General features: G+C 37.1%; 1 protein-coding gene across 2 annotated transcripts in view; it reads left to right on the top strand.

The window, feature by feature from the left end:
• Positions 1-1,417: 1,417 nt before the first annotated feature.
• LOC131039444 (uncharacterized) overlaps positions 1,418-14,687 on the top strand; it is a 74,975-nt gene continuing 61,705 nt past the window's right edge. The window contains exons 1-2 of one of the 2 annotated variants that reach the window (XM_057972222.2): positions 1,418-3,420; positions 3,589-5,802. In XM_057972222.2, coding sequence (XP_057828205.2) covers positions 2,170-3,420; positions 3,589-5,802 — 3,465 coding nt within the window. In that variant the 5' untranslated portion in view covers positions 1,418-2,169. Of the gene's footprint in view, positions 5,803-14,687 lie in introns of both variants that reach the window. The other variant, XM_057972221.2, reaches the window with a different exon arrangement.

The raw sequence follows: 14,687 nt of genomic DNA, 5'->3' as shown, positions 1-14,687 counted from the left end.
TGGTTAATTCCACTTGCACCCATGGTTAAGGACTTTGACCCCTAACTTAACCCTCATGTAACCCATGTGTCTCTTCAAAGCATTTATTTCTTTGACTAGGGTAACCATCATGTCCCCTCAAGCATTTAATGCTCCTTATCTCTCCTCTCAAGCCTCCTTATGGTGACACTTGTCAACATGGGATTGGGTTGAAAGTCTCACATGGATTGAATATCTTTCAATCCTAACCCTTGTTAAAATTACTCAATCTTAACCCTTCATTTCCCCATTTCTTCTATAAATAGAACCCTTCTCCTCAAACAAAAAAGAGAAACATTAGAGTATTGTTGTTATACTGGTATTAGCATAGAGCTTTTTCATAGCATCACTATCTACACTTGCATAGCATTTGCTTATCATATTCAACTATCTTGAATCTCCATATGACATCCATGGCTAGTGCTAAAAGCTGAGAGCTACACTCATTTGGGACTTGGAGAGGAGAGGAACAAGGGAGGAGCAACTATGAACATCTTGATTAGCTATTTTATTCTATGTTTATATGCTTTCTATTTCATGCTTAATATCTCTTTTGATATGCCTGTTTAGGATAATCTTTTGTTGCTAACACTAATGTTTGTTTTTTTGTGCTCTTGTGTGTGTTGCCATCAAACAGATTTTCTAATCCTTTTTGCAGAGCATCAGTTTCGAATAAAAGCAGATAGTAATCTATCTTTTTTACATTTTGTGTAATGATTTTTGAATTATAAAGCGAGAGAGATAATTGAAATAAAACCCTCAATGCCATAACAATAATCCCATTAAATCTCATGATTAAAAATGAGGGGTTTCGAATAAAATTAGACATTAATATATCCTTTTCATTTTCTGTGTTATGATTTATGCATTATAAAGTGAGAGAGATCTTTGAAATGAAACCCTCAACGTCATAAACAAAAATGATGAAAAAACAAAGCAAAATGCAAGTACGAAGGAGCAACAATCCATCATTGAACATGAAAATTAGGAGGAAGGATGCACAAACGTTATTTGTGCAGGTGCTATGAGGAAACGAAGTTTGTTGCACAACCATGGTGGGAGGAAAACAACGAAGAAAATAATCCCCAAATTTGCCAAAATGAGATGTATTTAGGGCTCAGTTAATATTTGAGATGCATGCCAGCCAATCTATGTACATCGCTGAGGATGGACATAAAATCGTGTGCCACCAATTCGATGACCACACATTCATAATGCTAAAGTGAAATATGTGAATGGATTCATACGGATAAACAATTAAAATTAGATGTTATTTAATTTAATAGTTTAATGAACCACTATTGATACAAAGTCTATCACATATCTGTCACTTTAAAATTATCACTTTTTAACCTTTTCACAGATAATAAATTCAAAGTACATCATTACCTTAATTATAAACAATCAAGTCGCATAGAAAAACATCGAAATGGAAATCCACTTCTGTGAGCTTCCCCTAGACCGTGTGCTTATGATTCCAGCAAACCTGAGTTGAAGGCACTCTCCGCGACAGGCTGCAGCGTTCACCAAGTCGGGAAGATTGCAGGGGAATCTGAGCTCATTGTAGTATTGGAATTTCAGCATCAAGGAGCTTGTTACTCAATGTAAGGTGAGCGAGCATTTCAGCCTATTTATCTGTATGCACGCTAATTTTTACGTTTAGCGATTTTGGATCCTCAGCATATTGAAATAGTGTTTCAGCAGCCATTCCCAAACCCTTAGAAAATAGGCCTTTAGAAGTTATACCTATCAGCTTTTAAGAATTCAGGAAGTAAAGTTGGATAATGTCGCAGTTGATTTTGATTGAAAGTTGCCAGAGGAGTTCATTTATTTTGTCCCCAGATTCTTCATCCATTCGGTGAGTCTAAAACCTATACCCCAACAAAATAAGAATTTGGTGGTCACATACATTTGCCTCTTGAAATCTCACGAGGGAAAGTTGGAATCAGTCACAGTGAAATTTTGGTTGAAAGGTCTATTGATATTATACCCGGTGGGGAGAAGTTACTGTATGTTCATGGAAAAGTGATGGAAGGGATGCTGGATTAGGAAGTATCCGTCTGCGATTACGCCCATAACGAAGTCTGTTCTGAGATGTCTATTTAATTTAGAAGGCTGTTTGCTATTTCCGAAAAATAAAAGTTAGCGAACATGTCGGCAAAATGGAGAGCACTTCAACGTCGGCACCAATGGACTTATGACTCGGTGATTCTGCCACCCGCATATATTGAATCTTTGCATTCTCTTTCTCCTCCAATTGCCAAGCTAAAGTTTATTGACGAGTTATGCAAATTATCAGCACTTACTTCAATTCATTCTCAAGTTACAGAATTTAAAAAAGTTGTAGCTGCCTTTTCAGAACTTGTGGTCAAGTCTAACACAGATGAGTATCTTCGTGCTGCGATGCCATTGTATCTTGAGATATTATTTGTGGAAAACTCTTTGCCATTGCATCGGAGTCTCCTTTCAGCTTTTTCTCAGAACTTCCCAATCAACCACCAGTCTCTTGTCAAAGACTGTTTTGAACATCTGTGTAAAGAATATGGATTAACGGGAAAAAAATGTCGTAGGTTTGGGTTGGCACGTGTAGCAACATCCATTCTTAGCCTGCCTAAATCTGGATTTTTCAAAGAAGTAACGGAACGATGCTCAACTATAATCTCCCTTCATTTGTGCAATGGATTGCAGTCTGTACTAAAAGAGGCTAATGAGGGAGTTTATCCTTCTCCTGCTACCATGGAACAATGTCAAGATGGCATGTCTTCTGTCTATTATTTGCTTCAACAGTTTCCACACAAATTTGCTCCACAAGTTATCCATGACGATTGTATTTCATTTTCAAATTCTCATCATGAAGGCCAAACTATTTATGAGATAGTTGTAAGCACCATTTTGGATGTTTTAAAGTCCTCTGTGTTTTCCAGGGACTGCATGCTGGCTGCAGGGGTCAGTTTTTGTGCTGCTGGTCAAATAATTTCTGAGCCACAACTTGCACTTTTGGTTTCCAATGCAATTTTTGAGCAACTGGACATTAAATTTGCTGTTGTTACATCTGATTTAGGTATAATTGAAACTTGTGATGGAGGGTGTTTAGAGGCTGTGGTTATGAAACTGTACAATAGAAATTTGGCTTCACAGGTGAAGCTTTTTACCGACTTTGGTAGACTATGTTTATTAAGGGGAATGCTAACTGCTATTCCGAGGTCTGTTCTGAACACAAATCTTCTTTTGTTTGAAAAAGACACAATTAAGGGCAGCAATACAGAGGACCAGAGAGTTTGGAGTCTTTGGACTATCCTGTTTGATGGCATACTGCCTTTCTTGTGCAATCTCTGTGAAAGCTCTGTGGACAGTCACTTTAATTTCCATGCAGTAACTGCATTGCAGATTTGTTTACAACAGGTAAAAGCTTCTTTTTTAAGTCATCTTCCCACCATTGCAAAAGGGGAACTAGATAATGCATTGAAACTGCACAGTATTTCTGTCAAACCTTACAATCCTTTTACAGAAGTTATGGTTTATCGTATACTAAAAATAATATGGAATAACTGGGAAGATCCTCTCAATCAGACTGTGAAACAGGCACAGGTTGTTTTTGAGTTACTGATAGATGTACAACTCCATCTCACCAAGAATTTGAAGAAAAAATCAGTGGAAATTAATGCAAAAGCTGAATTAAAAGAAGGAAATGATGTGTCAAGAGAATTTTTACACAGAATTACATCTGAACTATTATTGGTTGGTGGGCATCGCAAGGGGAGGTATATGCCCCTTTCAATCCTGACTCAGCGGTTAGGTGCCACCAATCTCCTAAACATGAGCCCAAATTTGCTTTTTGAGACTGTTCAAGCCTATGTAGATGATGATGTCTGCTGTTCTGCAACTTCATTCTTGAAATGCTTCCTTGAGCGCCTGCGAGAAGACTGTTGGAGTTCTGAGAGTGAGATTGAAGAGGGATATAGAGCCTTTAGGCGCCTATGGATACCTCCTATTATTTCTGGGTTAGTTTCTGGATCGGTCAGGCTCCGGTCTAATCTGAACACCTATGCTCTGCCAGTTGCACTGCAGATAGATGTTGATGGGATTTTTCCTATGCTTGGTTTTATTTTCAATAGTGAAACTGTTACGAATGACATACTTAGCTGGCATGAACTGGACGGTGCAGTTGGTCTTCCAGGAGCTTTAACCATTAACCAGAATGTGGCTGCAAGTATCTCTTTGTTGAAGGTAGCTCGTTTACTTGCTTTGGTTGAAGGTGATATTGACTGGTACCACCATCCTTCAGAACTTGCAGACAATAATAATGGTCTTGCACAGGAAAGCTTGGGCAGCTTGGCTGTGGTTCATATAAAAGGATTGGAGGTTCATGTGCCTGTGGAGTGGCTAAAGCTTGCATTGACACACATTGATGAGTCCCTTCGTATAGATGCTGCAGAATTGCTGTTTTTAAATCCCAAGACATCGAGTTTGGTCTCCACATTAGAACTGAATCTAATGCGAATTGCAATTCCTTTAAATATGCGCTGCTCTTCTACAGGTTTTCGAATGAAGTGGACCAGCCTTTTTAAAAAGTATTTTTCACGTGTACGAACTGCTATTGAAAGGAAGATGAAACAAGCTGCACACCAAACACATGTAAGTTCTAGCTGTTGTGAATCCCATAAGGGTCAAGGAATAGGCTGTTCATTGATGACAAATTGTAGTAAGAACGAGAATAAGAGTATACTGGAATCAGGGGTGAAGGAACTTGATCAGTTTATGAAGTGGTTGAGTCGTCTTCTTGTTTTTTCCTTATATCCTTCTGCTCCCTATGAAAGAAAGAGCATGGCTATGGAGCTTTTTTTGGTTATGATTGATATCTGGCATGTTAATCAACCTTTAAAACAAGAGAATGGTCATTTTGCATTGTCATCTTCTCAAGAGACTTGTCACTACTCTCCTTATGATGAAGGATTGCTTTTAGCAGACTCCACGTTGGTAGTGGTTGGAGCAATTGTAGATAGTTGGGATAAGTTGAGAGAAAATGCATTTCAAATCCTTTTACAGTTCCCAACGCCTCTACCTGGTATTTCTAATAAAATGGCAGTTCATGAAATTATATTGTGGGCAAAATCTCTTGTGAGTAGTCCACGTGTTAGAGAAAGTGATGCAGGAGCTTTGATTCTGCGTCTCATTTTCAAAAAGTATGTTCTAGACCTGGGGTGGATTGTCAAAATAGCTGAAAACTATGTTTCTGACTGTCAATTGTTTGGATGTAATTCACACTGCAATAGTGTTACAGAAACTAAAAAGATCAATTCACGTGACTATAATATTGGAACCCCAGTTGGGGAATACATCTTGTCCTTGGTTGACTGGTTGAATATGGGTATTGAAGAGGGTGAGAAGGATCTGGTCAAAGCGTGTGAACACAGCTTCATTCATGGGATATTGCTTGCGTTGCGATATACTATTGAAGAACTGGATTGGACTTCTGCTAGTACTCAAGCAAGTGCCTCTTTGCTGCAGCTTGCCATAGAGAAGCTGCTTGGGCTTGTGGTTCGTGTTTCAGCACTGGCACTTTGGGTAGTTTCTTCAAATGCATTGAGTGTGCCAGAAAACATAGAAAGTTTAATTGAAGATTTACATTCAAGAAGTCAGAGTTTGCCAGATGATGTAGAGGAGAAAGAATCAGTGAATGCAATGCAAGAACAGGATGCTGAAGATAATGATGCTGAAGCTATCGAGGCTGTGGGACCAGTGGATCAGGTTGTCATGGTTGGTTGCTGGCTTGCCATGAAAGAGGTCAGTATTATTGTGCAAATGTTCTATCTCTGGGTTTTGTATATCTCTAATCTGTCTGATGCACATGACATGTTTCATCAAATTAATTCTCTGACGTTCTGTATCTGCAACAAGATTTTGCCAGCACTTTGATAGGTGATAATTATATATTTGGAAAATAAGGTACAAATTAAATTCCTTTGATCTTATTAATTTAAGGAAAACGTAATTTATAATTAGTTTATAACTGGAATTGTCCCCAAAATAAGTTTAAATGGTTTAACGAGTTTCAATCAGGCAGGACTTAGGATTCCAGTTTAATTTTGTTAAGTTTTATGCTTTTTTAATGTTGGGCATGCATGTATATGGAAACATAAAGTAATCTTAAATGCGTTTTTAATTTTTTTTTTAAAATAAGGGTTTGTAAATAGAAATGAAATGGTAACATATGAACATCGGTCTGTATTTATGGGGGTGTGCAGTTACAGGATTTGGGGATTGCATGTAACCATAGGAGGAATAAATTATATCAACTGTCATATGGTATTTCTTAGACAAATTTGTATGAACATTGTCCATGGACATGGCGTTGTTTAGAACGTGGGACTAAGCTTGTTTGTACAGAGAAGTTGGTCTTACAGTGATTCAAGACAGCAAATTTAAATATCTAGTAAAGGTGTACTAATAACAGTGAAGGGTTTTTTGGTAATTTGTTGCATACTGAAATGCTCTGATATCAGTCTTATGTTTCTGATAATAATCTACTGCTGGAAATACTCTGCACAAAAAATCTGAAATTCAAAAATCTGAAATTTGAGTACTGGAATCTGCTGACAATGGCAATTCTTCCAAGATACCTGCTACTATAATTGCTCCAATCTGAATCGAAGAATTCTGATTTAGAAAGCAATTAAAATATAGAACATGGAAGATAGATTGAAACGATGAAATTTGCTTTTTCTTTCTTTCTTTGAATTGAGTCTGGAGTTTATGAGGCAAGTCTAAACTATTTCAACAGCAAGGTGGAAAACACCAATATAATTCAAACTACAAAATAAGGCTTAAATATCATCATAATTAGCAATTTAGTAAAAGTACATAAGATTAAAAAATAAATTTCTGAGAAGGTTTGGGTGCCAACCTGATCCAATCTAAGAGGAGTATTGGTGTTGCACTTGTCCTTGAACAGTCCTTCCATGCACTATCTGCTTACTGCCATTGGCATTCTAAGAATTTGGGATCCTCAAGTGGGATGCTAGATAGTTAAAGAGCCCTTAAATGACTTGTTTCTTCCATGTGGGATGGTTGATTCTTTAACTTCCTCATCATGGTAAAATTCTCTTCAACTCTTTAGACACCTAAGATATATTTTACCTCTCATTTATCCTTGGTAACTCCCACGACAAGATTCCTTTTTAACTCCATTGTGACCTCTATGAAAAGATTTTCTGTGACCACTATGATAAGATCCTTGTAAGCCCTTTATTATGGCCTCCATTATGGCGCTGGAAAATCAAGAAAATCCTTTTTGGCTTGCTTGTTATAATGTCTTGTTTAAATTTTCCTTATTTTTCTTTACATAATAAAATCTAACTCAAAATTATAGCAGCACAATTAATTATAGATATGATATCAACTTCAGAAACTGCAGTTTTAACAGTTTATTTTAATTCAGATATAAAATATAAATATACTTCAGAAAGGAGGGAATATATCCTTTGCATCTGCTGTTAATTATCCCAAATCTGCAGTGTTCTATCTCACTAAAATGTCTTTGAAATGTCTCAACTCTGTCTGAGGGTTTTTTGTCCTCTAATTTCAGACCTTGAGAGGTTTTGTCCTCAGGTTGTTGAACAACAGTCCATGTTCCGCAAAGGGTAAGATTTAGATATACAAAATTTAATAATTTATTCAATGATGCTTCCTTCTCCCTTTTGATCTCTCTTATATACCTTCTTTCCCTCATAGACATGACTCTTTATAATGCTCCTTGACTTTTGATAAAATTAAACTCTAATTTAATTCCAGTTTGTTATAAGTTAACCACTCAATGAAATTGCAGGTACCCTCCCTTTTAAAGGTTCAAAATATGGATAACCATTGCTGGCCTAGAATGGTTGTGGATTAAGTTGTAGGAAGAAAACATGGATTAAATAGGACGACAAATAGATGAATAAATGGGAGGTGAAGTTGCAAGAGTGTCCTAACACCAATGAGGAAATAACAAAATATGTGAGAGAAAAATATATGATAGATGACAAAGCAAATTGGTTGAAAGAAAGCTTATCACGTCAAAATATTTAATGCCACTTGGGAACATGATGAAAAGCTTACTTGAAAGCTGCAATTAAGGGGAAAGCAAAGTTGTTAATTGCACAGTTGAAGGATGGATCACATCATCTTAGGTGTGAGATTGGTAGATGGATTGTAATGTCGCCAAATTGGGGTATACTTGATTTTTTCCCGAAGTAGCAATTCCACAACATAATTTGTTTACAAATAGTATTCTATATTTAAATCATATAATAGCTATTGAACTTTTAAATAAATAAGCAATTAAGTTAAATAACATCACATATTTTAATCTATAGCTTCATTTTCTATAATCAACCATAGTAGGGATTGGAGATAAGAGCACGATAGGGTGCTCAGAACATTCGCTGCAACTAAGGTCAAGGGCGTGATATGACACCCCTTGGCCCACAAGGGGTGGGCTACTTAGATGGAGAACCCATTTCTGCCCTCCCAATTGTTTCTCCTTACTAACCCATACATGATTGCTTCTAACACCAACCATCATAGGGATTGGAGAGGAAAGCATGATAGGGTGCTTGGAACATTTGCCGCAACTAAGCCCAAGGGTGTGATATAACACCCCTTGGCCGACAGGTGGTAGTAACTCTTGTCCATCCAACATGGGGTGGCCTACTTAGATGGGGAACTCGTCTCTGTTCTCCCAATCGTTTTTCCTTACTAATCCCTACATGAACGTTTGTAGGAGAATAAATAGATAGATTAGCAATTCTCATTATTAACTATATCAAAAATTCATAAGAGATTATATGTTAAACAATATCATCACATTGCATACCACAACACCTGTTAGATTCAAGACTGCTGTATTCTGAAAGCAGATTACTGCTATCAAATTTGATCTCCTTTGATGCCTTTCTTCAAAGGAAGTTCTGCCATATATAGCCTTTAAGAGGAACGTAGAGACACAACTCTTACCAAGAGTCTCTTCACAAAGAGGCGTCCTTTGATAATTAATGGCTGTCTCTTCCCTTAATCGCAGCTGCTTGGAAATGGTTTGGTTTAGATATTATTCTTTATGCTACACAAATTGCTGCTTTGACAAAGCTGATCCTTATTGTAATACTCAGATCCAGGGTGTATATATATATTTTTTCATATATTGTCTTTTACTCCTTAGGGTCGGGGCATGACACTGATGATACTAAATCAGATTTCGGTTTTTTATTGGTTATTTCCTTATTTCCTATCAATGCTTGTTTCATTCCTTTATTATTCTATTTTCCCTTTCTGGATTTCTTATACAGTTGATGTTTCAGATTTATTATTCTTCCTTTCCCTTCATCATTCGATGTCCTCTACAATTTGCTGCTTACTCCCTTTTATACCCCTCATGGTGGAAAGGTCGTGCCTTTTTATTTATGAAGGGATGCACTGATTCAACGGCTGTCTTTTCATTACACCTGCTGCCTTTTGATTGTTATTACTTACGGTTGGGGAATGACACTTTCTTAATAGGTTTCCTTTATTCTTTTGCTTTTTAATATATTTTGTCTTCTAGTGTCTTTTGTCTGATAGCATCTTTTGTCTCCTTGTGTGGCTGAGCGGTTTGTCTTATTTGGCAAAAACATTTAATCATTTTTGTTTCCTTTAGGATTCTAGGGGAGATGTACAAGAGGTGTTGGCTAAGGGATGTTGATTAATTTCTTTCAAATTTAGGGATATTACATGGATCAAGAATCTCATCTGAAGTAAACAATGGGGGCTTCTCTTTCTACCTTGTTCAATTGCTATAAGGATCAATGTCATCCAAATTAATGACCTCCTTTGATTTGTCCTCTACCTTTCTTGTGCGAAGCAGAATGTTGTACTGTACAAAGACAAGGTCATTGAGGCATTTTTTGAATTAATTTATTCCACTTCTTCATTTGGATGGCCTCAAACAAACAACAGTTGCACTCATAGCAAGATGCGCTACAAGGCCGACTTTAAATGCTGAGTGCTAATCTTTGAAGATTTGGAGTATCTGCACCCCAATCTGCCAACCAAGAACCTACAAAATAATAAATTCAAGAGTTCGTAAGCAAACCATATTCTATCAATAGTTGTAAATTTGAAATTTGTAACTTGTAAGATGCATGTAATGTAAATACTTCAATTTTTGTTACTTTATGATTGAGTGGTTCTTCCTTGAATAGCTAGAGATTACCCCTATCGGTTCTCTAATTTTTCAATTCTTGACAATGAGGTCTCTCACCTCAACCTCGAGTGTCATCCTCTCAATGCATGTCATGAGGCCCTCCATAACCTATTCATTAGGGTTAATGAAGCCACTCAAATAGAAAAAATGGGGGTTGGGAAAGTACTCCGTTGCCTGAATCCACCCTATCTTCTTTAAGCTTCTTTGAATATGATGAGTCTAGCTATGCTTGACTCACAAACATTTGTTTCAAAGAAGTCAACAAAACAATAATACTTTGCGATGTTAGGAAGATCATTGCAAATCTTGTGACACTCGATCACATTGGCTTTTTCCTTTTGGTGTGACCTCTCATTGATCATTAATAAATTTTTTGTTATGCTTTTTGCATCTACTACACCCAGTCTCACCCAATCAATTTTGTCTCTATCCTCAAAAAGAAGGTCAAAGCAATGTGTTGCACAAGGGTTCCAAAAGAGTGATGGATGCCTCTTTAGGAGCAATCTCCTAGCCACCACACACACTGCTGTATTGTCATTTATAATTTCCACTACATTATCTATGCCCACCTCTAAGGCAACTTCCTCCAACTTTAGACTCTTTTTGCATTTTTTACTTTGTTAGATGCATTAATTGACTTCAAAAATATTACCTCAATCATTTGAAGCTACCCAAAAGTTGATAAGGGTGCAGTTCTTTGCATCCGTCCACCCCCATCTAAAAGAATAGTTCAACCATATTTTTGCTATTGCTTCTTTTGTTCTTCCACAACTAACTTTGCCTCTTTAGTTGCATCCACAGGCAACTTTCCACTTAAGTCTTTTTGAGAAGGTGTGTTGTAGCCTTTTCTTGAAATTGTCAATGCAGCTACCAAATTCTCCTAGTAAGAGTTGTTTGCAACATTGAAGGGAAGGTTGTTGAAATACTACAAATTAATTGATGCCTTATTTGCTTCTTAGTGCAGCTCCCTATTCCACCTTGTACCTGTTGACGGGTGTTTTATGACCACACCAACACAAAATAAAATACCAAGGTACCTTATCCTCTCTTGAGCAAAATCTTGTGTATGCTAAGATTGCGAAAGATCATACAGGTGACTCCAAGATTCATCTCTGTCAGGTACTAACATGTGGATAAGCTCAATGGTCGTAGTGATATGCTGGTAACACAAAGGGACTTACACTTGAATCGTTCTTCACTTCTTCTGCAGTGATGGCTAGAACCTCTTCACCAAATATTGCAATCTTGGGATGCTTCTTCTTCAAATGAACACAATGGAAATGAACTAAAATTAAAGGGGAAAGGGTTAGAGAATCTATTCTACTCCTAAGGACAATGATGTCAATGGATAGTTCTCTAATGGACAAATTCCAAATAAACCAAGTTCTGCTTCGCCAAGATCAACTACAACTCCACAAGAATTGGTGCAATCTTCCAAGGATAATGAAGGATTTTCACATCGAGAAAGTGCATTTGAATACCCAAAATGACTCAATCCAAATGACTATCCACAATCGAACTTAGCACAAATTTGGTGGCTCAGGCTAACTTTACATTGCAACTTATAATCAACAAGATGCAAAAAGTATGAACCATGGAAATTCATCAAACACCATTACATTCTCCATTGAAATCAAAGCACTTTATTTAACAATTAAGACATTGGAAGAACACCATGCAACAAGTTGAAATAAACATGAATCCACCATATCTTCAATGAAATCAAATTTTATTTCTCCAAATCTTACAACAATGTCTTCTCCTTCTCCTATTTTACTTCTACTTTAACGAGCAAGAGCTCTCTGCTTCTAATGAGCTAACTATCTAATGAATTACAAATGAGAAGACAAGCCTTTTATAGAGATCCTCCTACAAATGAATGACCAAGATTGATTTGAAATCGAGGGCCGAAATTACAAGATGCAAAACCCTAATTAGGGTTTGACCAAAAATGAACCCTTTGTGGTGCCAAGTAGTGGGTCTAGTAATAAATAAGGCATACGCCTACTTTGCATTAAATGACCCATTATTCCAAGTAAGGTGACCACTATGCATTAAATGAGCCGCCACTCCATCAAGCATTTAATAGATTCTCGCCCAAAATAGCACACCCACTATCCCTCTCCTTGGTGGCAAATGCATTGAATTTGGTCATGACGGTTTGGAAACACATGATTGGCCGGAGAACATGACAGGGCGCCACCTCAACATGTTGGACACCTAGTGGACCCGGTAATTCATTAAAAAGAATATTCCATTTTGATTGATTGTGATGGGAGTATATTCCCAAATTGCATCATTTGGACCGACAGTCTAACTTTGATCAACTTTTCTGAAATTATCCTTCCTTGATCATTTTCTTCCTTCCATGTACTTGCTTGGGAATTCACCTTCTTGGAATATCTTTCCGTGTTGACAATTCTGTCAATCTTGAAGTCTTTCATACTTGAACTAGATCTCATGAACTTTGAATGATTAGAATTGGAATTCTTCCTCCTTGCTCTTTCTTGACTGGGATCTTGGACCTTCGAAAGAAATTCAAGATAGTCGTAAATTCTTCTCATCTGAATTTGTTTGAATCTTGAGGTCTTTCAATTGGCGTTCTTTGGAATAGAAATCGTCCTCCATGAACTTCCTGAGACTGGATTTCTTCTTGAACTTGGAATGCCATAAACTAGATGTGCTCATCTTGGACCCGTTGACATGTTTTTTATGACAACACCTAGCATAGAATAAAGTTACCCAACGGTCACTTCACTCTCTCTTGATCAAAGTATGATTGTATGCTAAAATTGCAGTAAGTTCAAACAATCGACTCTAAGGTTCCTATATGCGACGAACGTGACTCAATTGGCTTGATGTGAAATGTTGGTAATCCAAGGGGACTTACGTTTGAATCATTCTTTCACTTCTTTGTTGTGGTTGGAACTTTATCATCAGATATAAAAATTCTATGATGCTTCTGCTTCAAATGAACTGAACTGGAATGAACTGAAATTAAGGGGGAAAGGGTTTAGAAGGATCTAAATCTACTCCTAAGGGCAGTGATATCAACAAATAGTTCTCTAATGGACGAATTCTAGATAAACCAAATTCTGCTTCGCCAAGATTAACTACAACTCCACAAGAACTGGTGCAATCTTCCGAGGATGTTGAAGGATTTTCAAATCGAGAAAGTGCATTTGAATACCCAAAATGGCACAATCCAAATGACTATCCACAACCGAACTCAGCACAAATTTAGTGGCTCAGGCTAACTTTACACTACAACTTATAATCAACAAGATGCAAAAAGTATAATCCATGGAAATTCATCAAACACCATTACCTTTTCCATTGAATCGAAACACTATTCTACTTCTACTCTGAGGAAGGTGAAACCATGCAAGTTTTGAAAAATAACTTAAGTGGACACCATCAGAGAACAATGTTTCATTGTTATTATCTCGAAAACATATCGCAACAATTCCATTCAAATCTCCCTTCTTTTACAAATGAGAGGGGCCACCCCTTTATGTAAGCTTCAAGCCTTGAGGACATGCAAACCCTAATTAGGGTTTTCCCTAAAAGATTCTCCACACATGATGCAACAAGGTGGGAATCAACAATAAATGCCCATTATGCCCATATACAATTAATTCCAGCCTATTACAATTGGTATCTAAAATGCATTAAATGCACCACTCTTCACTAAATTCGCCCAACATGCAATGAATATTCCTCCATGCAAAAATCGCCCATACTGTCGTAAATGTTCATCATCTCCTAAATACAACGGCTACATGCAAAAGATGCTCCATTAGTTCAGCATGCGTTGACCCAACCGCCACTTGGTCAAATATTCCTGCCATGAATGCGCCACTACGTCATGTAGCCAAAAGATTCTCACCATGCAAATGGATTTTGCCGTCATAGGCACTTTATAATTTTCCGGGTTGTGCTTCATCAATGGAGAATATTCTCCTTGCTTGTTACCAATTCATCCTTTACAAGAATCTTTCAATTTCGGGTTCACAAAAGATACTTTAGAAGATTTTCCTGCCTTGGAACAATCTTTTCACTTTTGAAGAATTCTTGAATGCCTGGAAATTTTGGAGAGAGAATTTTCTATCTTGAAGGAATTTTTTCGTGTTTTTGAGTTCATCTTGTCCTGAAGGATAATTTTGATCAATTTTCCACATTTCCTATTTTTTAGGATTTTTTTCAAATTTTAGTTCCGGGGTCCAGGAGAGAGAAAACTCTATTTCTTAGCCAATTTTGTCGTCACCTTGAAATTTGGACAAATTTTCTCTCCTTAAAGAGGATTTTCCGAAATTTTTCACAAGGGGATTTTCCTTTCTCATTCTTATCCTTGACTTCAAATTTCCATGCCTTGGAATTCAACCTTCAATCTTGGGTGATGGAATGACCCTGTGGAGGAATTTGACTTCAAATTTCCATGCCTTGGAATTTG

This window comes from Cryptomeria japonica, chromosome 10 (genome assembly GCF_030272615.1).
Source record: "Cryptomeria japonica chromosome 10, Sugi_1.0, whole genome shotgun sequence".
Taxonomy (NCBI): Eukaryota; Viridiplantae; Streptophyta; class Pinopsida; order Cupressales; family Cupressaceae; genus Cryptomeria; species Cryptomeria japonica.
The sequence above is the reverse complement of the archived record's forward strand: the minus strand, read 5'-3'. Positions and strand labels throughout refer to the sequence as shown.